The sequence below is a fragment of the Pelodiscus sinensis genome, chromosome 1, assembly GCF_049634645.1.
Source record: "Pelodiscus sinensis isolate JC-2024 chromosome 1, ASM4963464v1, whole genome shotgun sequence".
NCBI classification, from domain to species: Eukaryota; Metazoa; Chordata; order Testudines; family Trionychidae; genus Pelodiscus; species Pelodiscus sinensis.
Window position 1 is genome coordinate 138,062,114 of NC_134711.1, and position 27,979 is coordinate 138,090,092.

Sequence of the window (27,979 nt, forward strand, 5' to 3'; positions counted from 1 at the left end):
AAACTGGGATTGGGGGAATGAAACTCTGGTGAGACTGGGGAAAAGAGGTGGGAGAGGGGAGAAGAGAGGGTGGGAAAGGGGAGGGGGAAATCTGGAGGTGGGAGCTGGAACGGCGGACCAAGAGGAAGAAGGGGGAGGGGAAGCTCAGGGCTCAGGGTTGGGGTTCTTGCGGGACCAACTTGATTTTCATGGGTTCACATGTGGCCTTTGGTGGCGAGGCTGGCAGCTATCCTGACATAGACGGCCTCGTTCCTTCATCTAGTGCGGAGATCATGGACGTTGGGGGCATCTCCCCTAAACCTCAATAAGGCCCATGATCTCCACCCTGGACCAGGAAGGTGCCTGCCTTCTCTGGGCCCTGGCAGGCTCCTGGGAGCTGGCAGACAGCTCCTGGGGAGCGGTGGAGGGCTGGCTGCCAGTGGCTTGCTGGCTCATGTTTTGGGGCCCCTGGGTCAGGGGCAGTGACTGCTGGCTCTGGGCTGGCAGGCTTGGAGCTGGCACAGGCACTGTGGCCAGAGTCAACCCTGGGAGGGAGGAGAGAGAGGAGTGTTCTTGGTTGAGGCTGGAGTGGCCACCAGGGCACCCTGGGAAGGCTGGAGGCCCTCTATTTCGATATAAGTGTCTACTCAGCACTTATTTCGAAATAGCTATTTTGAATTTGGCATTATTCCTCATGGAATGAGGTTTACCAAATTCAAAATAAGCGCTCTGCTATTTTGAATTAATTTCAAAATAGCGGTTTGGCTGTGTAGATGATAGTAAAGTTATTTCAAAATAACGGCTGTTATTTCGAAATAACTTTGCTGTGTAAATATACTCTCTCTCCTCTCTCTCTGGCTATGTCTACACTGCCATTTTTTTCCCCAGAAGATATGCAAATCGTGCTCTCATTTGCATATCTTCTGCCAATCCTTTTTGCGGAAGAGGTTTTGCCAATAAAAAGCTGCATGTAGGCAGGGCCATTTGTCGGAAAAAAACCCTTTTTCGCAAGATCCTGTAAACCACATTTTTGAGGAATAAGGGATCTTGTGAAAAAGGGGGGGTTTCTCAACAAATGGCCTTGTCTACATGGGGCTTTTTATTGGCAAAACCTCTTCTGCAAAAAGGATAGGCAGAAGATATGCAAATGAGAGCATGATGTGCATATCTTCTGCAGAAAAAAATGGCCTCAGAATTCCATTGAGATCATGGCAAGCATCAGCATGATGCTTGGACATACTGATTAGCTACACCACAGAGATAAGTGCAGCTTATAGAAACACCTCCCTCTGTTCCATTCTTCAGCCCTGCACCCCACAGCCACAGCCTGCATCTCATCTCCTGCATCCTGATCCCCAGAAAGCTGCTATTTAAAACTAGCTATGTCTGACAGCAGTGGACAATAGTTCTGGCTGCCAGACTCCTCTCCCCATACACTGATCAGATCCTGCCGCTCTGTGGTAGTCCAAGCGGGGGAGTGTTTGGTGAGATGGGCTGGCATGGGCACCTGGGAAGACTCCATGAGACCTCTGCATGCTGAGCCAGCCCACAGAACAAGAGGAAAAGGGGGTGTTCCTGGTGTTCAGGCAGGAGGAAAAGGGATTTAAATGTTGAGGGGCTTGGAAGAGGATGGTGTGGGTAGTTGGTCACTTGGCTGAAGGGCAGCAGAGTTCAAGCTGCTGACCACAGTAGCTGATAGGAATTATGGGATACTTCCTGGAGGCCAGAATCAGTGATAAAATGTCTTGAGGTGTCCACACTTGCATGTTTGTTGACAACACAGAGAGAGGAAAAGACAAAAATCCCTCATGGAGCTGGAAGTTTTTTGTCAACAAAAATGGACGTTTTTTGTGACAAAAGTTGTGTTGAAGTGTGCACATTCATGCTCTTTTGTTGACAAAAGGCACTTTTTTTTTGCCCGTGTAGACAATCCCTTAAGGAGCAGCATATCTGTGAATTTTGTGTGTCCAGCAGATCAATGGCTGGGCGTTCAAGGGGAGGCTCAGAAGGCTCAAAGGTTGGATTGTGGCATTGGTGGGAAACGTCTAGACTACATGGCTCCATCGACGGAGCCATGTAGATTTGTTGTTTTGGCAAAGGCAAATGAAGCTGCGATTTAAATGATCGTGGCTTCATTTACATTTACATGGCTGCCGTGCTGAGCCGACAAACAGCTGATCAGCTGTTTGTCGGCTCGCGCATTAGTCTGGACGTTCCCCCTGTCGACATCAAAGCCCTTTGTCAGCAGCCCCGGTAAACCTCATTCCACGAGGAATAACGGGGCCGCCGACAAAGGGCTTTGATGTCAGCAGGGGAGTGTCCAGACTAGCGCGTGAGTCGACAAACAGCTGATAAGCTGTTTGTCGGCTCAGCGCGGCAGCCATGTAAATGTAAATGAAGCCGCGATCATTTAAATCGCAGCTTCATTTGCCTTTGCCTATGTGTCTAATCTACATGCCTCTGCCGACAGAGGCATGTAGTCTAGACACAGCCGTGGTTATCTGCAGAAGGACAGCTGAGCCTGTACAAGCTAAGAGGGGACTCAGAGAGCTGACCCCTAGAAGGCATGGATAAGGCTTCCTTAGGCAAAAGGCAAATGGTAACAAGGTGCCTCGCACCCTTAGGTACCCTCAGGAAGAGTCACTGCTTCCAGAGACACAGAGACAGCTGGGTCCATCCCACATAGGGAACCATGTAATTACAATGATGGGGACCCTTCCTTTCCCCACAAGCCCTAATTGCCACTGTATGTCTAATTGTGTTTACCATTCCCTTGAGGACAGGGACTGTTCTTTCCTATCTACTTTGGGAGCCCACAGCCATGCGCACACACACACACACACATATATATATATATGATAAATGATGATGACAGTGATGATGTACATGCAAGTTGCATGAATAATATATGGGGGAAATGCAAGGCTTAGCGATGCGTGAGAAAAGAATCTTACAAAAATGCAGACATGCAATTTGCATAAAATAAATGATGTATGTGAATATTATATTAATTATGCGCATACGTTTTCATAAGTTAATTGTGTAAGAGAAACACTCATAACATCAGCAACTGCAAAGCACAAGCCGAGAGCACAGCAGAGGCACGGTCATCTCTGCACAAACATTTCCATATTCAAGAGTAATATTAGCTTAAGATTATTAATCGAGGGAACTGCCCTGCTTTGGCTATTTGCACTACTCATGAAGCCGTGACAATAGGAGACACGCTCCAAAAAAGCAGGTGTAAGGCTAAATGAGGCGGACAGTGTACCAGGCTTATTAGCATATGATTAATATGCATGAGTTTGGATCACGCCCACTCTAACGGTATTGTAATTTAGCTGGTGCGGCGGTTGGGACGCACCATCCGCTTCTTCCGTTCGCCTAGTGCCCGACAGTAACCCCCATCACGCCTCCTCTTCCCCCTCCCCTGACCGGCTCTCTCCTGTCCCCGCCAGAACCAATGGGGAGCCCGCCCCCGCCCCTAGCTCTGGGCCCCGCCCCATATTGCCCAATCAGAGTCCGACTGCCGGAAGAGGCTCCTCCAATCGTTGGTTGACAGGGACGTTTATTGCTCCTCTCTCACGTGGGGGTAACCTTTGCCTCAGTTAGCTTTGGGCCCTGCCCCGCTGCCGCACACTAGCCAATGGGAGGCGGCGCGAGGAGCGCGGCAGGAGCGGCGCAGCCAATGGCTATCGAGGGGGAGTGTCCTAGGTGAAGGGGCCGCGCCGGCGGCTGCGGTAGCTGCCGGGTTCGGGGAGCGGCGGCGGGTCCGGCCGGGCGGCCCGGGAGAACATGGCGGCGGCCGGTCTGTACCTGGCCCAGGCCGCGGAGGCGCTGGGCTCCTCCGAGCAAGCGATGCGCCTCATCGTCTCCATCTTCCTGGGTAAGGGGGGGCCGGCGCCGGGCGGGGGCGAAGGGGCTGCGGGGGGGGAAGGTCTCGCGGGCGCCGGGCCCCCTGGCGGCTGCGCATCCCCTGAGCGCGCCGGGGCTGCAGCGCGGCTCGTGTGGCTGAGCCGCGGGGCCAGTAGCCGCCTGGCTGCACCGACCCAGCGGGGCGTGGGGAGGCCCCCGCGTGGCGCAGCGGCACGTTCGCCGCGGGTCACATCCCGGGCTGGACGGGAGCGCCACGTGCAGTGTCGGAGAGACAGCCCCGGGCGGGCCCTAGGCACCTGGGCATCCAGAGGGGCCGAGGTGGTAACGAATCCCAAGGGCTTTCTCGCTGGGGAGAGAGCAACAAGAGAGGCCTGCCTTGTGTGCTTCTGAGGCAGCCCCACCTGCGATGCTGCCTTGAGCTGGACTCTCAGTTCTGGAAAGATATTTGGCAAACTGGAGGGTGCTCGGGGAGGTGCTGTGGGTGGCTGGAAGAGTCACACACCGGTTCAAAGAAGTCTGTTTCCCTAGCTTTCTCGAAGTTGTGACATGAGAGGTTGGTAGCTGACAAATAGCTGAAGGGCCTAAACCTCTACTAAGCAAATACACTCTCATTCATCACAGAAACTAATGTAACTAAAAGGAATGAGATAAAGGGAATGAAAAGTGGTGTTGGGTGCCCTCACTCTGTGGTGGAAGAAGCTGTGAGACTGGAAACACCATTCTTCAGAACACTTTACATTGGAAAACCTATGTGGACATAGAGATAAAATAGTTTTGCCTGGGTGACTGTGCAGGGGATGTAAAACTCAGGACTTTTTTTTTCCATTCCCTGCTTTGTCCCTGTATTGTGCAACTTTGAGCAGGTCCCTTAGCTCCCTATGCTGCAGTTTTCCCATCTATAAAACAAGGGTGAATATATCTATATTGAGGGATTTTGAAGTTAAAGTACCTTGTCTGCAGTATACTTTAAAGCCTTGGTACTGTATGTAAGTGCTAAGCGTCACATGTACCATAAATTACACATGGTCTATCTTATATCTGGATGGGCACACACATGTGCCTCTGTGCTGAACATCTCTAGAGAAGCATTTCTGCTTAGCTGGGTGTAGCTAGTTCCCTGCTAAGGCATAGGCATCCTATTAGAAGGATGCCCTGAACTGATATATCATTCCAGTAACTACCAGGTGGGTGAGATAATGAGGAATGTTTATTAGTTAATAGCTTGGACACACCCCCAATGCTTCATCTAGAATAGAAACTGTTGCAGAATTAAATCACTGTTAAGATCAATGTACACCACAGAGAATAGCGTCAGCTGATCTGTATATGCTACATATGCAATGATTGAGTGTCCCTAGCAGTGGTATGGGACCAAAGAAGAATTTTCATAGACAAAAGATGTGAACTTGAAGTTTCTTGGATTTTGTGAACTTGGAACGGTTGGATAATAGGATCTATTTAAGTTGTATCCCTTTCGCTCTTCCAGCCTGAGTGGCTATTGCTGCTGCTAAATAAAGTTGCTTTGTCTTAACTATTGATTTAACAAAAGGCATTGTTTTAAACCAGTGAAAACTAGAGTTCCTTGAAAATGCTGATATTAGCAAGCAGGAACTCAACAGGCTAGTAATCTAATGCAGTGTTTCTCAACCTCTTTTTATAAAGTACCCCTTTTAAAAAAATTTAAAAAGTACCTCAGTACCTACAGATTTCAGACACACAATTTTTTTTCTACAGTTGCAACACATTTGTTTAAACTACTTAATCGTAGCTGCAAAGGCGATTATTATTTTTGTACTTTTTACACCCAAAAATTTCAAACGCTGTAAAACTTAACTGAAATTTGGAGAAAACTGAATTTTTTATTTAATATTGACATACAGCCCCCCTCCTCTCCCCCCAGATTTCTCTCAAGTACCCCAAGGGTACTCTTACCACTGGTTGAGAAACACTGTTCTAGTGGCCTTTTTGCCCTGTTGATCTCCATTTCCATGTGTGAAAATTAGTGTTTGCTGCATATAGTTTTTTATTCATGGCTAGAAGTGATATGTAAGTACTGTAACCAGTTTTGATCTGGGGGCCTGGCCTACACCGCAAAGTTAAACAGATATATAAGCCACCTTGCCTTGATCTAGTTGTGTGTGTGTGTGTGTGTGTCTACACTTAATTTTGTTTCCCATTGACATAGTAACACTGCCTTTCTGAGCAGCATAGAGCCACAATGGGTGTTGCATAAGTGCAGTCCTAGTCTAGCAGATATCCCATAATGTCTGATGATGGTCCACTATTCAAGTGTCACACAGTGCACAAGGCCCCACAAATTTGTTTTCACGGCTGTCTGGGTTAGCATCCCCCATTGTTGTGTGCACCACATTGGCTGCATGCTCTATATATGCCCTTGCTTGGCATAGATATATTGGATCTCCTAAGGTTATGGGGAGAAGAGGCTGTGCAAGTACAGCTATGGTTGAGTTGTAGAAATGCTGACATCTCTGAGGGGCTTATTTAGGGCGTGAAGAAGATTGAGACCAGAAACAGATGCCTCGTGAAAGTGAGGGAGTTGTGGCAGGCATATCAGAAGGCCAGGGAGGCCAACAGTCAATATAGTGTTGAGTTGCAGACCTGCCACTTATACAAAGAGCTGTATACGATACTTGGTAGAACCACCACAGCCCTGCACACTACTGTCAATACTCAGGACCCTGGTCTGAACAGCAAAGAGGATGGAGGAGTCTGCACCTGGAAAGTCCCAATTGTGCCATGAGCCAGGACCTGTTTGAGACTTCACTGCAGTCTAGTCAGTCTTGGCAATCAAGCACAAATGAACCCAATGCAGGGGAAGGAATCTCAGGTAAGTGTAAATTTTATTTCCCACTACAGTGATTGTGCCCCCAATTTAACAGGACACAGCTATCAACTTTGCATTGATTTATCCAAACTAGAAGTAGTAGTGGTACAACAGTGTTGATGTCTGTAGGCAGGGAGGACCATGTGGAGCAGTTTGTGTATACTGGAATGTCCCTTGAATCCTCTGGAGAGATCTTAAATAAACTTTCACTGAGGTACTCTGTAATCTTCTCCCAAAGGCTTCTAAGGAAGCAATCGTATTTCTCCTCTGCAGTAGAATACTTTGCTTGCAACGCAGCAATAATTTCATCAGTCACCATTGTAGTACACAGACTAGCAGCATGCGGGCCTGAGTGGCTTTGGAATGCCATCAGCTTACTGCCTTTCTTACCCTCTGGAGTGAGATCAGCAAAAATCACCACTGCCTGTGGAAAATGGTGCCAGTATTCTATACCATTGCCCTAAACCAGTGTTTCTCAAAAGAAGGCCATGGGCTGCTTTGGGAAAGCTGCTAGTGGACCTGCACCACAGTATTTACCTAAAGGGGCCATAGCCACGGAGCCTCACAGCTCCCATTGGCACTGGTTCGCCATGTCCAGCCAAGGGGAGCCATAGGAAATGGCAGCCCAGGCTATGCAGCTTCCTACAGCTCTACTTGGCTGGAAACAACGAACCAGCATCAGTGGGAGGTATGAGGCTACGGACTCTAAAGGAAACAAAGCAGGCCAGTGGCTCACTTTGAGGAACATTGCCCTAAACTCATGGTTTCATCGAGCCAAGGAAATCTCTTCTCATTTCCTTCATGCATGGTGGTCATTCTTTCATGGCTGGTGCTGTGAATGGCACTTGGGAGTCAAGAACTCTGAAGCAGAAATGTCCATAAACTTAACTTGTTTAACACTTTAGAAGTGCAAGGGAAGGGGAGAAATCTGAATCTAAGTTTTGCTTTCTGTTGTAACCATCTTGACTGACTATAGTACCTCTTCATGTTTTCTCTACAGCTGCTACCACTGCATCCTTGCAGCTTTCCGCATCGCACCTCTGGAACACCTGAGCCAGATAAAGAAAGAAGATGACCTGTTAGTGAGATCCTGCATGCCAGTGCTGCAACAGAGCATGAGCAAAGGGCCTAGAGGGTCAACATTGCAGATAGCCTAGAGAAAGGAAGAATGGAGAGGAGGGGCCCAGGAGTCTCAGCTGGTAAAGGAGAGTGAAATGCACCAGGACATAATGGGGCTTTTCAGGCAGCAATCTCAGATACTGCAGGTGCTGATGGACCTACAGGCTCAACAGTTTCTGGGCTCACTTTCCTCAGCAGCCCATTGAGAACTCCATTATCAAACATCCCTGCACCCTTTGCCCCCCCCCCCCCCACACACACACATTTCATATGGCATCAGGAGCTGCTGCACTACCCCTACAACTCTATCCTGCAGTACTTTAAAGACAATCACAGATTCATATGTAGTGATCTATGAAAGCCACAGTTGGTCTGTGTAACTGAAATGGACATGAATGTTCTTTCCCCTTCATAAGTTCTGTTCTGTTAATTTATTAAATTTTATAAAATATTTAATGTGTTTGTTTTAAAATTGCATTCTTTGGCAAGGGGGTTTACACTAGGGATGTAAAATCCTGTTTAATTGGTTAACTGGTTAAATGTAATGTTTAACTGGTTAATCAGTTTGAAGCAGCATGGACGGGGAGGCTGAGCTAAAGCAGCCCCCTCTGCCTGCAGTGTGCCTGTCATGGACGGGGCTGCTCCAGCCGGGCTGGAGCACACCTACCTGTGGGTGCACCTGGCCTGGCTGGAGCAGCCCCCTACCCATGACAGCTGCTCCAGTCTCCACTAGTTAGCCAGTCACATCCCTAGTTTGCACTGATTTGGTATAATTTAGAACATAATTCATCTTTCAGTTCGCAATGTATATTGCTGAGTACTTAGCAATTCTTAAAGCACAGTTACTACACAGTGTCACACAACTCATAGGATCAGTCATAAACAAAATTAATAGGTGCATTGACAGAATTACATTCATACATCTATACCAAGCACCACACAGTTCTACCAGGTTTTGCTCTTTTGTGGCCTGTTAAGAACACATTACTGTGACTCACTCTTGAAGTGGTCTTTCTGAGCTCCATGTTATGTTCTTTTTATAGCCTTTGTGTCTGGCTGTTCAAACTCAGTAGGTAGCAGCTCTACCTCTGCCCTTAACCCTAGTGGAAACTTTTCTCCCTTTGCTCCAAAGATGATATGCAGGACACAGCAAGCAGCTATAACTAATGCTAAGGTTGTCATGGTTATTTTTAGTAAAAGTCAGGGATAGACTACAGACAATAACAAATATTTACAGAAGCTTGTGACCTGTCCCTGACTTAATGAAAATAACTATGACAAAACGGGGAGGTAGGAGGGTTCAATACCCACAGCTGCTGGAGCTCCAGGATCCCTCCCTGCCCATGCCTCCTGTGATGGCAGGGATTTGTGGAGAGACTGTACCAGCTGATGGTTCCAGTCCTGTTGCTCTGTGGCTCAAGTGGAAAAAGGCAGAGGCGCCTGGAAGTCAGATTCTATAAGCTTGTGACAAAACCTTAGCCTTTGCTATAACCATTGGAATTTTGTCTTGCTGCGTTCCAGTCTTGCTATTAAACAGTGCCAGCATCCCTTTGATCTACAAAAACACATTCAACTGTTCTGTACCTGCTGAGCCCATAGTTAAATCTCTCCTTGGTGCTGTCAAGGGGGCCAGTGTGATGAAGTGATGAGTTGTCTTAATGTTGTGTATGAATACTGTTCATAGTATAGAATACTGTTCATAATATTGTATATGAATACTATTCTTCAGTTTCCCTTGTCTGCTACATTTTTAATTGGTTGGTGGAAAGGGCTGTTTACTCTTGGCAGAGTCTCAGCACACAATGGCTACTCTAGTGGTCAAACATCTGATGCTTAGCAACTAATGACCACAGGATGTTGACACCCTCTGCAGGAAGCAGCTGGCTGTGACCTGTTGGAGAATAAAGTTTTAAGATTGGTAGCCAGGTGTTCTGTTTCCTGGGGTAAAACAGGTCAGTGGAACAGAGAAGGAACCAGTTGTGGGTAGTGTGGGCCATTCAAAGGAGGAGAGAGCCCTGTACTCTGGATAGTCAGCTGTAACTTTTCTGTTGTGTATTAGCTAAGTATGTTCTGTGCTGTGTTCCAGACCTGTAATAAACTTTCCTGTTTTAACAATGCTGGCTAAGAGTCATTCCAGTCGAAGGAAGTGTGCTTGCCTTCCCAGTGTCCAAAACAAGTGGACTCACTGAGGAGAGCTGACGGAGTAAGCAGGGGTACTGAACACTCCTAGAGTTCAAGTTCATGAGGTTGTGAAGCCTCCTGGGTGGGGGGGGGAACCTGACTGAGGGGTGAACAACTATCAAAGGGTCCTCTCAGGGACTGTTCCAGAGCTGTGCAGAAGCATCAGACCTGTGGATCCATGACATCCATTTTACAGCTTCATGAACCAGGGTAGCAAGTAGTAGGTTGTGGTCCCCAGGATTACTGTTGGCATTTCAGCATTCCCAATGGCAATCTGCTGGTTAGGAAAGAGTTCCTGCTTGGGGGGAGGGGGGCAGAGGAAGAGGAGGAGAGAGAGAGATCCTGCACTTTTCTTGATCAGCTCATTGATATCAGGGAAGTGTATCCAGTGATCCACAAACACTTGTATAGCCAAAAAAGTAGTCTTTTTTATGTATTATTATTATTATTTTTATTTTATTATTATTATTCTGTGGTAATGTGGTCTGGTGCAAAATAGGGATAAATGTCCTGCTGCTGTTCGGAAACCCATTGCAGCAGATTCATTCATTGTGTCCTGCATATTGCCAAAACTCTCACTCCTTCATAGAAGGAAGAGATTAATGGTCTCCCACACTTTCATGATAATGGCCCATCTAGTGGATTTTCCCACTTTGATTCTCAGCTGAGCAGTTGCAATCAGATCTGATATTACAAATTTCCACAGGGTGATCACCACTAATTTCTTCAGTATCACAGCTCTCTTTTTGCATTCTCTACTACAGGGCTAAGGCCAAAAGTTCTGCAATCACTGCTAGTCATCCCAAGGCTGCATTACAAAGTGATCCCATCAGTCTGTGCTCATTTCTCAGGCCCAGAAGTAGCACTTCACTAAATGCAGCTGTTCCATCAATGCAATCATCAGCCTTTAATTGTTTTTTGACACATCTCATAGCATTCTATCCTGAGAAATTCTCATGGTCCTTACTGATTGAGTTCTTGCAGTTCTGCAGATACTGCAGAATCATGTGTATTGTGCTTCCAACATTCATGATGGTGATGTAGAGCTGTGCATGATCCATATTTCTATCACAAATGGTAGACAGCAAGCATGAGTTGGGATTTTGGGGAAAAAAGGCATGAAGATTGTGGGATATAGATAACATTATGGAATACACACTTGGAAGTTGACCCTTGGCTTCCTGTCACCCCTGGGCAACTCATTTCTGCCCCACTATGCAGTGCCAAAACTTCCCAACTGTGCATTGTTACATGCATTCCTGGTAAGCATGCATATGGCTGATTATGAGGAGCCAAGTATACACAGATTTTTGTCAACTATGCCTGCATCTACCAGGACTCTGCTGAGTCCCTTTGGCACCATTACAAGCTTTTATATGAGAAGTGAAGAAAAGGCTTCAAAATGAGCCGCTGAGATGGCCCGATATCTCTTGCTGACTAACATGTGTAGTTCTGCTTTGAAGGAGAAGCAGCTAAAGTTGTAGATTTTAACATTGACTTGGACTACTGTGATTCTCTTGAGTCTAATCTGACCTGCATAATTCAGGTCAAATGGCATCATCCAGAAATTCTTGCACCTAGTTCATGATGGAACTAGAGCATATCTTTTAGAATGGGGTGTGTGAGAGACAGCCCACGGGCCAGATGTGACCCATCAAGCCTTTTAATGTGGCATGTGGCCTGCCTGAGGCACAGAACAGCTCTATGCCACTCAAAGCAGCTGGCTGCTCCCTGTGGCTCTTTGCATGGCGCACAGGGTGGAGAGGCTTCATATGCTATCCCTGCACCCAGCACGGTCTCTTAGCTATTGTCCAGAAACTGGACAGTGAGAGCTGAGAAATTATGCTGGGGGGGGGGGAGAGCGCAGCATGAAAAGTCTCCCCACCCACCTCTGCAGCACAGACAGAGGAATTGAAATAGCTATGTTATGTCAGTATGAGTCTTGAGTGGGCATTCTTATTTTGGAATGTGTATCCACACAGATTTGTGCCAAAAACCAAAAAGTGTGAATTGCAACCAGACCCACTGATGGGGGAGCAGAGCCTCAGGTTTTTAAAATTGCTATTGGAGCACTGCACAACACACTTTTATGTAGTTCTGAGGGCAGGAGTGGAGCATACCACACTTTGGCAGCATGGAGGACTGGCTGCTCCCAGTACCGCCTCATCTACTTGAGGCCCTGCCCCTTCCGGGAACATGGAGCTGCTTTTCCCAAATTGTACAGGGGCCAAATTGCACAGGCTGTCTGCTCCCCCTCATTGTAACAGATATAATTTTAATCTCAGTGTAGCCAAGCCCAAAGATGAGGGAGAAAAGGAGAATGCAGGAGCAAGAACTTCAAAGACAAAAATAGCAGTCTTCATAAAGAGGAGTATAGTTTCCCCATGAGCCGTTCAGAATGTAACAGTAAGATACTCAGTACATGGTGGAGTCATTGGTCACAGCTCTATAACTGGGATTGTGTTTTGCACTTGCACATCTTGTGTATGAAGAACGCTGTGTAACTTCCCCCAAAATTATGAAGTGTTTTAATCAAAATAAAAAAGTTAGCACTCATTTTAGAAGTTGGTGCCCAACTATATTTATTCTAAATGACCTTAATAGTGGAACTGACTGTCAACTAAGGTACTGACAATTGTATCTAATTATTATTAATAGCCTATAAATAGGGCCAGGTCAGTAGTTTAGGTCATTCTTAAATGGGACCTATATGACGTTGGAAATAACTTTACTTCTAAGTAGAGAGAAGATGAGACTATAATAAGCGGTGGCATTAATGTAATGTAATCATGCATACAGATGTTCCTCACCCACTTCCTGACCAATGGGACTGTGTCTGCAAAGAGAAGCAAGAAGCTGTAACTCTTATCAATATCAGCATGATCGGATGTGTAGCTGAGCCTCAGGAAATATGTTCATAGTAGGAATGTTAAATTTAGATTAATTAACTAATCTTATAGTCAATGGGATTTCTATAGACTGTTCAATTAGTCTATAAGGGCGCCTCCACCTTTGAACTGTAGCAAGGACTCTTGTATATTTCAAAAACTCAGGCACTGCAGGGAGTGGGGGGCCAGTGGGGAAGTCCCCCACTGGTCCCACACTAGCTTCTGCCTTTGAGATATACAAAAGCCCCGCCAATGCTCTTGTACATTTCAAAGACTGAGGGGGTCCCCCACAGGTCCCATGCTCCCTTTTGAATGTACAGAAGCCCCATTAGGGCTCTTGTGCATTTCAAGGTCTGAGGCAAGCAGGGGGCACTCCCTACCTCGACTCAGCCTTTGAAATGTACAAGAGCGTCAGTAGGGCTCTTGTACATTTCAAAAGGAAGCCCTGCAGGGAGCATGGGGCCAACAGGGATCCCCTGCTAGCCCCATGCTCCCTGCGGGGATTGTACATTTCAAAAGCAGAATCGCAACAGAGGCAGCGCAAGCAGAGACCTCTTCAGTCCCCAGTCGCACCATTTCCTGCTGTGCCTCTACCTCCATGTGGAGATGGTGCTTGGGGGAACCACCTTTTAAGCTGGCTCCCCCAGAGTGCTGGCTCCTGTTCCCTCCCTCCTCTTCCCTCCCCTCCCCCCCGCTGCCTCTCTCTCTGATCTAGACAGCAAGGGTGGGGGAAGTGACTATTTATATCACTAGTTGACTATCTGATAAGCTTCTGCTTATCAGATAGTTGACTAGTCTCTTAGGGTATGTCTACACTACCCCGCTAGTTCGAACTAGCGGGGTAATGTAGGCATACCACACTTGCAAATGAAGCCCGGGATTTGAATTTCCCGGGCTTCATTTGCATAAGCGGGGAGCCGCCAGTTTTAAAACCCCGCTGGTTCGAACCCCGTGAACTACTGTTACTCCTCGTGAAATGAGGAGTAACGGTAGTTCGAACTAGGAAGCCTAGTTCGAACTACCTAGTTCGTGCCCCATGTAGCCGCGCTGCACGGGGTTCGAACCAGCGGAGTTTTAAAACTGGCGGCTCCCTGCTTATGCAAATGAAGCCCGGGAAATTCAAATCCCGGGCTTCATTTGCAAGTGCGGTATGCCTACATTACCCTCCTAGTTCAAACTAGGAGGGTAGTGTAGACATACGCTTACATCCCTAGTTCATAGTGGAGAGCCCCATTTTAAGCAGTTGTTTGCCTCTGGACCGGGCTGGTGTGTCTTCATTTTCTGTGTTGGACTCTGGCAAGTATGTTTATTCCTCTGAATACTGTCGTACCTCGGTGTTTTCGTACCTCGGTACCTTCGGTGGTCTGGACTGTCAGTGTCAGCGTCGTCTGGTCAGGGTTGTCCTGGCGCGCTCCTGACAGGACCTCTACTCCGTTGTTAAACTTTCGGCTGCGTGTGTAATAATCGGTACTTCCTTTATCTAGAGTGTTAGACCCCGTGCACTTGGGTCAACACAAGCGATCTCTGAGAGGCCCCGGAAACGACAGATGCAGGCAAGGTTTGAAATCAATTGAGCAGGTTTATTGTCAAATGCGAAGCTCTACCAGTTGGTAACAGAGATCAGTACAGTATTACACCACTGGGCACTATGGCCCGCGTTGACAAGGTACCAACAACAGGCAGGCCTATTGCCATATAACAGATATTAACAGCAGTTAGTCAAAGTTAAGCTACTGTGCACTCTGTAAGTTTAGGCAATGACACCTGCCGTTCAGGCGCCTAGTGCGCCCCCCCCCCCCCCCAAGGTCGGCTGGAGAGCACCCTCTGCGGTGTCCTTTTATAGACAGGTACAAACAACTTACATCATTTCTTTAAGCACCAGGTTACCACCCTCTGTTGCCTAGTTACCACCCCTCACCTTATGGAAGGGGGACTTACTTACTATCCTTCATACTGTCAATTCCGACCTGGTCCTGAACCTAGGTTGGTATGTGCATTAGTTTTTAGGGAGTTTTTGTACCAAGACATTTCTTATTAAGATGTTCCATTACTCCCCTTTGGCTTACAGTCTGTACCCAGTGCCTCCCCGTGTCCTTCCATGCTCGACTTAACTTACACAATCGCACAGTTAGCAATAGGGCCCCTTTCTTGGCTCCTGTTACTGAACCAAAGTCTTGCTCACTAGATTGCAGGCCTGTTGCTGTTTTCATGTTACAGGCCTCTATTTAGGCCTGCTGACTCCATGTTACTGACCTCAACTTACTACAAATACCACAAATTTGTAAACTTGTCAGCCCAGTAATTAATGGTGGAGCCAAGAGCAATAGGAATTATTAGGGATGCCTGACAGTTCCCAATATAATATTTTGTTTTTAGTTGCCTATAACTTTGAAATTTCTCTTTGGGTGTCAACCTCAGGCTAAATTTTTTTTTTTTTTTAAAGGGCGGAAGGCAGAAGTTTCCTCCAAAATTGTTCATCTGTTTCTGAAAATTATGTTAAAGGAGGAAAACAATATTTTCCCCATGTTGTGTTTTTTTTTTTTTTTTTTTTTTTTTTTTTTAATCCTTGAGACATTTTCTTTGAACAATCCTGGGGTACGTCTAGACTACATGGCTCCGTCGACGGAGCCATGTAGATTTGTTTGTTCAGCAAAGGGAAATGAAGCCGCGATTTAAATAATCGGGGCAATCTGGACGCTCCCCTGTCAATATGAAAGCCCTTTATCGACCTCCCCGGTAAACCTCATCCTACGAGGCATAATGGGGAGGTCAATAAAGGGCTTTCAAGTCGGCGCGGGAGCGTCCAGACTAGCGCGCTGAGCCGACAAACAGCTGATCAGCTGTTTGTTGGCTCAGCACGACAGCCATTTAAATTTAAATGAAGCCGTGATCGCGGCTTCATTTCCCTCTGCCGATCAACCTAATCTACATGGCTCCATCAATGGAGCCATGTAGTTTAAACACACCCCTAGTGTCCCCATTCTTTGGAACAGGGATTGAAATACATGTCCAGTGGCAGACAGCCTTTTGCTGTCCCTGTGAAAATATGCCCAAATTTGGCCAAGTTTATAAGTCTCTGAAATACCCGTTTGCATGTTTTCAGTGGAGATTTGCAGAGCTTAACATCTAAACTCTCCAAATATTCCATCCTCAGTGAGCATGATCCATTCCCTCAAGGCTCCATGGTACATTTTGTATGGGACACTGAAGATGAAGCAGGGTTATGTAGTTAAGGTGGTTGTTGTCTATAGGTCCCCTACCTCATAATTAAGGCAGTTGAATGCTGCCCTGGAGACTTGAATTTGTTCCTGTCTCTACCACAGAATTTTTGTGTGATAGTAGACAAGTTACTTAAACAAGACTTTTGACAGATATTAGCTAATTTTATATTCCTCAGATTAGGTAGTCGAGTAGTTGACTACCCAATAAGCCTCATCTTATCAGGTCGTTAAGTTGACTACTTGCATTCCCCACCCCCATGCTGCCTCTGTATTAGCAACAGCAAGGTGGGGAATGTTGCTGCCTTGTAGCTGCAGCTGAAGTCAGTGGGATACAGTTAAGTGCTAGATAATGCTAATTACTCTGGAAAAAAAATGCCTTGCATTTGAAATTGGGCATCTAAAAATAGTGGAAACTTTTCACCCTTAATCTTGCACCTCCAGTTTCCCTTCTGTACAATGCAGATAAAAATCATATCACCTTCTAAGGGTGTTGTGACGATAAATTAACATTTGTGAAGCTATACTATTATGAAAAGTGCTGCAGAAAAATCCACGAGGAAATTAATAATTTGTCTTCAGAGCAGGATTTTAATAGTGTGAAGTAAATAAATCGTAAAGCCTCACATTGGCAATGAGAAAACAAAACATTGAATAACTGCCTATTCAAATGAGTACTATTCAGCCTCTGCACTAAATGAGGAAGGAATCCTGTGGAAATAATAGTATATGATTATGTAATTAAAGACTGTATCATAATGCTGAATTCAGATTACAAAAGCTGAGGCAAACTTAATTCTTGGGCTACTGGAGAGAGGGACTACAAAGCCCAGAAACACACATACTCACTAATGGGCACCAAAGGATTATGGCTTGGTGATGTATGGTATAAACCTCTTTTCCTGTCTGCACTAAGTTATATTCCTGTCTTTTCCCCTACCCAGGATACCCTTTTGCCTTGTTCCAGCGCTATTTCCTCTTCCAGAAGGAGGTCTACCTCATTCACCTGTTCAACACCCTCACGGGGCTCTCAATTGCCTACTTCAACTTTGGTAAGAGGGACATGGGGAGAAATATGCTGCTTGATTCAGAGCTCGCTGCAGTTTGAGAACCAGTGATGAGGATCTGCTGTGTTGATCAATTCCCAGTCCATCTCTCTCTACAGGGATGCAGTTCACACACTCCCTGCTGTGCATCCTGATCCAGTTCCTCATACTAAGGCTAATGGGCCGTACGGTAACTGCTGTCTTGACCACCTTCTGCTTTCAAGTAGTAAGTGCCATGTTCTTTTCTGCATTCATCTATAGTGGGAAGCCTGCCGCTGCTGCTCAATTCTTTATTTTCGAATAATGAGCTTGGAGGGGATAAAAAAAGTTTTGCTGGACTAGTCAGCCTGAGTAATTCATACCATGGTCTCTTTCAGACATACCTTATGGCTGGTTATTACTTCACTGCCACAGAGAATTATGACATTAAGTGGACCATGCCACACTGTGTCTTGACTCTCAAGCTGATTGGTAAGTGATGCAACTTTTCCGTTCACTTAACATACACTGTCCGTACTTTCCCTCATCCTGCCCCAAAAGTGAGAGGTGTTTACATTCTTTGTGGTTCAATATATCCCTCCAAAGATGGTTTCAGCATAATTCTTTTCTTTCTCTGTCTCTAGGCTTGGCCATCGATTATTATGATGGAGGGAAGGATTTGGTGAGTGAAGCCCTATCTTTCTTCTCCCCCCACTTCTTTTCTGTGAGTTGGAGGCCAGAGAAGTCAAGTTCTGGGGAGACAGTCAAAGAGTTAAATCCCCGGTTTAGCAAAACCACCACTAGGAGGGTGCATGTGTGCATATAGAAGGGAGGGTCATAAACCCCAGAGTGAAAAGGGATTATCTGGGACAATAATAATCGCAGCTCATAAAATCCATTCCTATGGGCTTCTGGTTCCCATAAGACCCCATAGGGGTCCTTCCACTCCCCAGTCTGACAGATAGCTCAACACTGGGTAATAGTTCCTGTGCTCCTTTCATTTGGTTCAGTCTCATAGCTGTTCTCCCCTCTTCAGTCGCGAAGCGTGCCTATCCCTGTAGATGACCTGTCCTTTGCCCCTGAGAATAAGGTTCAGTTGAGACTTCCAAGGAGAATTCCAAGCAATAAAATTAGTGAGTAGTATAATGGGCTTGTGCCTCCAGGAATGTATCCTCTTGCTGGAAAGTGTGAAACTCAGCAGCGGAGCTATGTATGTGTTAGAGTGTGTGCATGCCACTGCAGACTAGAGGAGACTAGGGGTGTAGCTATTATCGCGCTTGGCATCCTGGAGAGAGGCGTGCAGTTCCCCTTGTTGAGGGATCAGCCAAGAGCATGAATTCCCTTGACTGGATGTTTAATGAAGATACTGTTGAGGGGCCGGAAGCTTATATCCATAGGAATAAATGAACCGGTGAATACTTTGAGTGCAGCAGTTGATAGCTCAAACCGGGAGGATAATGGATTGGGTTGTTACATCCAGGATTAGTTTAGGGAGGGTTTAGGGCTCCATACAATGGGTGTAGCGGCTCCATGAGAAAAAACTAATGACATTTGTATGATCTTTTTGTTACTAATTTTCTGATAGTTTTCTTGGGGGGGGGGGAAAGAAATTGTAAAAAATAAAAATAGAATTCCAAAACTTTGTCTTATTATTTGGGTATCTATTGAATTAAAAATCACAATATTTTAAGGGCTCTGCCAAATTTTGAAGACCTTGTAGGGGCTCCGTGACTGAAAACGTTTGGGAAAGCCTGGTCTAGAGCAATGTTAACATTGCTCCCTTTGATGTAGGAAGTCCTGACCGATGAGCAGAAGCAGTTTGCAGTCCGTGGAGTTCCTACCTTACTGGAGGTCTCAGGTTTCTCCTATTTCTATGGTGCCTTCATGGTGGGGCCCCAGTTCTCCATGACAGACTATCAGAAACTGGCAAGGGGTGAGAAGACTGATGTTCCAGGCCAGAGACCCAACAGGTAACCAGAACCACTCTGGCTCCCTTCCTCATGAGAGCTCCAGAACCCTTTATCAAGATATTCACATCAGTCCCTGCTGTATCTAGCACCACATTGAAGCTCTGCGGTCAATACTGACTCTCAGGGGGATGCAGCTTCGAAGACTCCCTGCAAACTTGCCACAAGACAATGCCCTCCTTAGCACTGTTCTTGTCTGTTGTTTTGTTTTGACTCTGCAAAACCCAGTGCGACCCAGCCCAAGAACTCTGGTGAGGTCTTGATTCCAGTTTCTGGTGGGGATTGTTACTGAAGTAGATCCTCCTTCAGCTCTGTCTGAGCCCTCATCTCCACTTCGGTTTTTAGATGTTGTTCAATTTGGAAGTCTTGAATTTCTTTCCAACATTTGATCTCCTTTCTTTTCCCTCTCTCAGCCTTGTGCCTGCTGTCAAGCGCCTTATCCTAGGCCTCTTCTTTCTGGTAACTTATGCCCTGTTGAGCCCATATGTCTCTGATGAATACCTCATCTCTGATGCATACCTGGTAAGTACTAGTCTTAGCAGTTAAATTTGTAGGAACTAATCTATTCATGGAGGTAGCTACTCAAGTCAGGAATTGTAAAACTAGAAAACTAAATGGAAGGACTTTTAAGGATTGTCTAGTTAAATATCAATAAAAAGTCAGTAACTGCAAATGTTAAGCAATCCTCTCCCTCCCCCTCAGTAATTCAGCAGCACTGCATGCCTGTGGGCTTGCATTTAATGATGAACATGAATATTTAGTTATAAATTGAACAAGAAACTTAGTGCAGTCCTGTTTCTGTTAACTATATTTCCTGATCTTTTAACGATTAGCCTTTAATAATTACATAACAAAGTTATTTGCATATAGTATCCAAGGATTTTTTATATTTAAAAAAGGTAAAGAAGAAATCATGAACCATTTATTTTCAAGACTTCACAAAGTAAGCATTCCTGAATGCCAACGCAACAATGAAGGCTCCACTCTAGCTCCTGCTTGTTTGTCAATGTTGTTGCTTTAAAAACAAAATAAAAGTGACTCGGGATGTCAGTGGTTATCCGGTGACCCAGCTTGGCTGGAGAAGCCCCATGCCCGACACAGACAGGGTGCTGCTCCAGTCCAACCAGGCCCGTTGCGCTGTGGAGGATGAGAGGGCACCCAAGCCCAGCCAGAACAGCCCATACTGAGCCCCTAACCCAGACTAAGCAGCCCACTGCGCCACAAGTGGCTTTCCAGCCTGGCCAGAGCAGTCTCCGTCTGTGGCAGGAGACTCCAGTCTAGCTGGGCTGGAGTGGCCCCATGCCCATCCCCATTTAACTGGTTAACTGGTTAAACATGTTTAATTGGTTAACTGATTTAAATGGGATTTTACATCCTTAGTAGTGACTTTACTCAGTAGGTCCAGCTCACTCTTCAGGTTAACTCACTTGAGTTTGAAACTGATCTAGTTTTTTGAGATCCTTGGAGGTGTGGCTGATTTCTCCCTAACATTCATCAGTTTTGCTACATAACTATGAACAAATAATGACTTTCATTTTTTTAAATAAAAATATTAACTCTAAAATGCTTCTGAAATGGTTATGATGTTGCTGCCCCAGGTGGCATTTGGCTATAAAATAGTTGGATTACAGGAGTTTACCTATTATTAGCCATATAAAATTGAGTCTCTCTCCTCTAAACACTAGATCAGATTAGAGAAGTGAGATTTCACGTGCTCAGACTTAATAATGCTGTCTGTGTCTCAGTACTGCTGACTTGCTTGATGTTTAGGGTACCCAGGCTCTTGGGTATTCCAAAATCGTGAATGTGAATCCTTCTACTGGATTGCTGCCCTAGGATTGCAGTAGATGTTCTGCAAAAGCGCAAATATAACCCTTTGACAGTTATTGACCACTATTTTTTTCCTTCTGAATTCCCTTTGTATCTCTGTAGGAACAGCCTTTTTGGTTCCGCTGCTTCTACATATTGATTTGGGGCAAAGTGATACTCTACAAATATGTCACCTGCTGGCTTGTCACGGTGAGTCCAGAAGGGGGATGTGCCCTGTAAAAACCTCCACCTTTAACTTGAGTAGGACAAATGCATACAAACAAGGAACCGTATAGCTCCTCTGATCAGCCCTCCTTCAGAAGGGCTGCTGTGGCAAAGAGCTGATTGGAAATGTTTTGACAGAAGAGGTTAATCAGAAAATGGTGATTCAGTGAACACCAAACTCTTTGTGGAATAAGGGAAAACTCTTGAAATTTCATATTTTACCATCCACTTGAGTTGTGACATTATGGGGAGGGAGACGTAATAGCCAGACAAGGAAGGTGAAAGTATCCTGCTGCTACCCAGTCCTCCCTTCCTAGCTAGCAGAGAGACAACTTGTAGCTGCTTACTTTTGCCATTCCCAACAGTAGGCACTGTGCCATTGCAGGGGCGGGGGAGTTCTATAACTGCCCAGTAGATGCTGCTTTTCCCTGATTTGTGTAGTTTCTCACAGGAAGGCGTCTGCATCCTTGTTGGCCTTGGGTACAATGGCCAGGATATGAGTGGCAAACCAAAGTGGGATGCTTGTGCCAACATGAAGATTTGGTTATTCGAGACAACACCCTTCTTCACAGGGACCATTGCTTCCTTCAACATCAACACCAACGCCTGGATGGCGCGGTGAGCAGGGGTTCCTTTCACGGTCAGAACACCAGTCTCAGTTTAGGCCCAGGCCAGAAGTAGGGGGGCTTGCTGGGGTAGGGATGTTGAGAATGGAGCATGAAGCCTTTTGTCTCTAGCACACTGGTTCTGTCATGCCCCCAGAGCAGTTGTGATGGAAAGTTTTTCCCATCTCATGGCCATTCGGTGGTCCCTTTAAATTATATGGTCCAGTTCCCACTTGGGTAAGTGCTCAGTCATGCAAAGCATACACTTGCCCCAGCACTTGAGTGCTCTCAGCAAGTACCCCATTATCCAGGATCTCTCTAGTGCAGGGCTGAGACATATTGACTAGGCAGCAGGAATAGCTCTGCTCTTATCCCACTGAAGGCAAACAGAGGCTTTCCATCTCCCAGAACCCATGTCCCCAATGTGCAGAGAGGAAAGGAGCTAATCAGTCAGAACTGCATTAAGTTTCTCTTCTTGGCTCCAGTTACTTCTTCAAACGGCTGAAGTTCTTGGGTAACAAGCTGCTGTCACAGGCATTAACCCTGTTCTTCCTGGCTGTGTGGCATGGGCTGCACTCTGGCTACTTGGTGTGCTTCCAAATGGAGTTCCTCATAGTCATCGTTGAGAGACAGGTATGCTGTGTCCAATATGTTAGCAGGGAGGTGGCTTGTGATAGCCAAGCCCTGTGGGTTCTAAAGACTTAGGAGTCTGTGGCAGCTCTGAGAAACTACTACACTGGAAACTTTATCTATATTTATATATGAAACTGACCTGTTCCTTGCAGGGTGCATTGATTTTTAAATCATGGTGATTTAAATTACTGATTTAAATCAAGTTACCAAAAAGCTAAGACTGACTATGCTTAGAGTTCCCTTAATTTTGGAGTTAGCACCATTGAACTCACTGGCACTTTTATTTTTTGAGAAAACAAGTACAGAATTGGGTTCCCTTGGAAAAGTTGGATTATGCTGAAGTAAAATAGAGAATAGATTTATAGCATCACCATTGTGGTCTGTGACCATGATGTTCCAAAACAAGGGGCATGTACTATGTAATATAAAACTGGCAACTCTAAATTTCTCTTATTGCAACTTTGAGTGACAGATTCTAAACCTAGTTAACTAATTAAACAAGCCATAAGGATTAACTGAACTAAACTATTTTTTTCTAGCAATGTCCAACATACCAAACACCTTGGGAGTCTGTTAAATCACACTTACACTGAAAGGTGTAGAGTCTTGAAGAATGATGGCAAAGTAAATTATTTAAGTTGATTCACTCAGCCATATCCACACCTTCATCCACATCATTTTCTCCCAATAAGCAGTTTCTTTATGATGTTTCATTCTGGCAGCTAGACCCTGCAGACTTTTAACAGAGTTCAAAAAAGAACTAGATAAGTTTATAGAGGATAGGCCCATCAATGGCTGTTAGCCAGGATGAGTTGGAATAGTGTCCCTTGCCTGTTTGTGAGAAGCTGGGAATGGGCAACAGGGGAGAGATCACTTGATCACCTGTTCTGTTCAATCCCTCTGGCATTGGCCACTGTTGGCAGACAGGACACTAGGCTAGATGGGTCTAATCTGGTATGGCCGCTCTTATGTTCTTCTTGCAATGCTTACACTTAACACATTTTCTTTTTTACTCAAGGAACAAATTGCATCAAAATATTCCCAGATGGTCATTCTTATGCTGAGAAGCCATGACACTTTTGCTATAGAAAAACTATGGGAGAATATAGGAAGCTCTGTGTGTGCTGAATGTCTTCCCTTTTCTTTCTTGTCAACTCCACTGTTCCTTTCTATGCTGCCTCTGTCCTTTCCTATATATTGCGTGTCTGTCTTTAAAACGATGTCTTAACTCCTCTTCTGTGCTTGGCCATGGTCCACCACCACATAAGCACAGAAATAAAAACAGTCCTATCCAGCTTGTGCTTTTCTTTGCACATATTACTTTTTAGTATGCTGAAAACAGAAATTGAAAGCCCAGAATTTTCAAGAAGCAAGAGCTAGTATTTAGGCTGGACAGACTAGAGCCATCAGTTCATTTTTATGAGTCTATTAGTGCATGTATAGCATGTTTGTGATGAGATTTAATTGTAACTGCTGTATTTAATTTTAAAAATTTAGTATTTTATTAATTTTAAAAAAAATCAATCTGATTAAAATTTTAAAAATCTATTTTTAAAAAATTATTCTCACCCTGGTTCCTTGTGTATCTGCATTTTATATCATATCGTTGCTCTTAAGTGGGCTCCTGGCATGTGTGTACACAATCCATAATTCCGTCATAGATGATGTCAGAGAGGAAACCAATTTGGCATATGGGTAGAAGGTATTTGAGGCTATGTCTAGAATGCAGGCTTCTTTCAGAAAAAATCTTCTGGAAAAACTTCTTCCAAAAGAGAGCATCCACACTGCAAAAGTACATTGAAAAAGCGATCTACTTTTTCAAAAGATAGTGACCATTCCGTGTGGATGTTATCTCGCACTTAAGCTGTAATTACTGTGGACCAAGTGGCCACCAGAGCACCTGTGCTTTCTTTCCTCTTCTTTCGAAAGAACTCCCTCTTCCCCGTCGAATGGCTTCTTCCTCATAGAATGAGGATTACCAATGTCGGAAAATCCCCTCTATTCTTTCGATTTTCTTTCGGAAGAATGTGATTGCAGTGTGGATGCAATTGAAGTTTTTTCGGAAAAACAGCAGTCTTTCAAAAAAAACTCTGTAGTATAGAATAGTGATAGAAATGTAGCCGTGTTAGTCTGGTGTAGCTGAAGCAAAATGCAGGACAATGTAGCACTTTAAAGACTAACAAGATGGTTTATTAGATGATCAGCTTTCGTGGGCCAGACCCACTTCCTCAGATCAAATAGTGGAAGAAAACAGTCACAACCATATATACCAAAGGATACAATTAAAAAAATGAACACATATGAAAAGGACAAATCACATTTCAGAACAGGAGGGGGATGCGGGGGGGGGGGAAGGAAGGAAGGAAAGTGTCTGTGAATTGACGATATTAGAGGTGGGGAGAGTGGGATGTTTGTGAGCTAATGGTATTAGAGGTGATAATTGGGGAAGCTATCTTGGTAATGGGTAAGATAGTTTGAATGTTTGTTCATTCCTTTTGAGTGTCGAATTTTAACATGAATGACAGTTCAGAGGATTCCCTTTCAAGTGCAGATGTAAAAGGTCTTTGTAGCAGAATGCAGGTGGTTAAGTCATTGAGAGAGTGTCCTTTTGGGTTAAAATGGCAAGAAACTGGTTTTTCTTTGTGATCTTATCTGATATCTGTTTGGTGGGCATTAATCCTTTCGCGAAGTGTCTGAGATGTTTGTCCAATGTACATAGCAGACGGACACTTTCGGCACATGATAGCATAGATTATATTTCTGGATGCGCAGGAATATGTGTTCTTGATCTTATAACTTGGTTAGGTCCAATAATGGTATCAGCAGAATGAATATGTGGACAAAGCTGGCAACGGGGTTTGTTGCAAGGGAAGGTACCAGGATTCCCCAATTATCACCTCTAATACCATTAGCTCACAAACATCCCACTCTCCCCACTTCTAATATCATCAATTCACAGACACTTACCTTCCTCCTCCCTCCCCCCCCCCCGCATCTGTCTCCTGTTCTGAAATGTGATTTGTCCTTTTCATATGTGTTCATTTTTTTAATTGTATCCTTTGGTATATATGGCTGTGACTATTTTCTTCCACTATTTGATCTGAGGAAGTGGGTCTGGCCCACGAAAGCTCATCATCTAATAAACCATCTTGTTAGTCTTTAAAGTGCTACATTGTCCTGCATTTTGCTTCTGTAGTATAGACATACCCTGTGGCACTTGGCACCTGAGAAGCTTACAAGCATGTGGTCTGGATGCATCTGTTAAAACTATCAACAGTGAAAGTTAGTTTATAGTAAAGCTGTCGAGTGATTTAAAAACTTGTGATTAATCCTAGCTTTAATCACACTGTTAACCAATATTACAATATAATTTACTTCAATTTGTGGGGGATTCTATGTTTTCAAATTGAGGGTCAGGGATGGGGAGTTTGGGTTACAGCTTCCCACCACCACCTTCCTCAGGAAGTTATGGGCTGGATCTGCACCATCTCTACTTCCCCCACAAAGCTATGGGTTGAGACTGAAGCTGCTCCTGCCTGGTCCCAGCTTGCAATTCTGGAACTGACACTCAGCCCCCACCCTACACACTCAATGCCTTCCACTGTGTCCCTAGCTATGCCATTAATGCATTTAAAAATTAATGTATGAATTTTGGCTTAATTGCAGGTGTTAATTATGGGCTTGTCTTTGCTGGTACACATTCTTGCCAAAAACTGCTTTTTGGTGACAAAACAGTGAGAGCATTTACGCTGTAATGCAACTTGTGTCCGTTTTCTGGCAACAAAAAACTTCCACTCCAGTGAAAGATTTATCTTTTTCCCCTCCGTTTATTGTCAAAAAAGAGCTAGTGTGGACTCTGTTCTATTGAGAACTAGCTTCTGCCAGTATCCCACAATGGCTGTCTACACTGCAAGTTTTTGCTGGCACAGAGAATGCCAATGGAGCGCTCATTAGCATTTGTCGTGCTGTCATTTGCATATTCTCTGCCGATACTTTTTGTGCAAGAAGTTTTTGTGCAAAAACAAACAGGGTAGACAGGTCTGTTTTGCGCAAAAAAAACCCTCTTTTGTGCAAGATCGCTTATGCCTCAAAAAAGGAGATGGCTCAGATGGCTGTCCTCAGTGTTTTGTGTTCTTTTTTTGCCCTGGAGGTATGCACCCCTCCCCTTTCAAACTCCAGGAACTGTCTGACAACTGAGTGAGCTGCCCCCTTTGGGGAACAAACAAAGAACAATTCATTGGAGTGCTTCTGTTCTACTGCTGCCATTCCTTAACATGGAAAGCTCACAAACCTATGAGGGAATCCCAAGAAGCACAGGGATCAGCTCTGCTTTACCACAACACTGCACTGAGAGATGTTTACCCACATTGATTTGCTTTCTCTAACCACAGGGTACTAGCAGAAAATGGGAGGCAGAAAAATTGGTTTGACTGGTTTTCACTTTTAGTGACTTTTGCACTTCGACAGCACTTGTTACCAAACCTTTCTATTGTAAACATAGCCTGTGATTAGCTGTAAACAAGAGCTGTCGTTCTCTTCAGAGTTCACATTAAAACTCGACTGAACTTTTTTCAGTCATTTAACTGTCTGAAATCTGAGAACACTGCAAGAGCACAGATCCCAATTCTTAGATTATTGAATGCACAGGCCTTGTGCATAATGGTTGTAGATGCCAAGTTACAGTAGGAATATCATACTGACTACTCTTTCCTTTTTTTGTCAGGTCATGGACCTCATGCAGGACGCTCCTGTTCTGAGGGCCTGGGCCTCCATAACGATCCTGAAGCCTCTCTACTATGTGCTACAGCAAGCTATCCACTGGATGTTCATGGGTTACTCACTGGTACCATTCTGCCTTTTTGCCTGGGACAAGTGGGTCAAGGTACACAAGAGCCTTGAAAAAGGCAGAAAGACTAGGGGGGCTGAGGGGGAAAGAGATCAGCATGTGAAGTAGCCACTAACTCCCTCTCTCCCCCCCCCACAGGTGTATACATCTATTTATTTTGTAGGCCACATACTATTCCTCACTTTATTCCTCACGTTGCCTTACATCCGCAGAGCACTTGTGCCAAGAAAAGAAAAGCTAAAGAAAGCAGAGTAACAGTTAAAAGGTAAGGCTGAGGTACAGCTGGAGTAGGGAGAGCTGAGGATTAGAACAAAAAAGGGGAGGGCAAAGATATGTCAGGCTTATGGGGTAACAGATGTGAATAGGGGATACTTAACACTTGACTGTGCCTGTTTCCTTTCAGTTTGTACCGTGTGTGAACTGTCACAGGTGATGGACTCATCCCTTGCTGAAGCATCACCTGCCAAGTTTGCTGTGTTCAAGTTCAACCGTTCTGTCAATGTGATGATGGGAACAGAGAGTACAGGGTCAGAGACCCCACTGGTGAGGGGTGCAGGGAGCAATGCCCCTCCACTTCCCACACCCTCTACATGTTGCCTTATCTCTGCTGCTCTCTGGTGGACACTCCTTTCTGCTGAATTCAGATGATTGTAAAGCACTAAACACCACCACTATGTGGGGATGGAACCACCTCGAATTTTTTTACTTCAGTCATCCCAGATAAAAAAAAGTTGTTCTGTTATTTTCCCCCTGCCCCACTCTT

General features: G+C 45.1%; 1 protein-coding gene across 1 annotated transcript; it reads left to right on the top strand.

Moving 5' to 3' along the window:
* The first annotated feature begins 3,571 nt into the window (after nucleotides 1-3,571).
* On the top strand, nucleotides 3,572-27,963 carry LPCAT3 (lysophosphatidylcholine acyltransferase 3). The gene is made up of 13 exons (XM_075903575.1): nucleotides 3,572-3,865; nucleotides 17,051-17,158; nucleotides 17,272-17,378; nucleotides 17,530-17,623; nucleotides 17,776-17,813; nucleotides 18,923-19,101; nucleotides 19,512-19,620; nucleotides 21,031-21,117; nucleotides 21,584-21,750; nucleotides 22,223-22,370; nucleotides 27,094-27,252; nucleotides 27,355-27,481; nucleotides 27,620-27,963. The coding sequence occupies exons 1-12, from the start codon at nucleotides 3,775-3,777 to the stop codon at nucleotides 27,469-27,471; spliced, it is 1,404 nt and encodes a 467-aa protein (XP_075759690.1). The 5' UTR covers nucleotides 3,572-3,774; the 3' UTR covers nucleotides 27,472-27,481; nucleotides 27,620-27,963.
* The last annotated feature ends 16 nt before the right edge of the window (nucleotides 27,964-27,979 follow it).

Bases quoted from the DNA above. Each gene is read 5' to 3' on its own strand.
- LPCAT3 (XM_075903575.1), top strand. From the start codon at position 3,775: ATGGCGGCGGCCGGTCTGTACCTGGCCCAGGCCGCGGAGGCGCTGGGC. The intron at 17,379-17,529 runs GTAAGTGCCATG...GGTCTCTTTCAG, and splicing joins CCACCTTCTGCTTTCAAGTA to ACATACCTTATGGCTGGTTA. The intron at 17,624-17,775 runs GTAAGTGATGCA...CTCTGTCTCTAG, and splicing joins CTTGACTCTCAAGCTGATTG to GCTTGGCCATCGATTATTAT.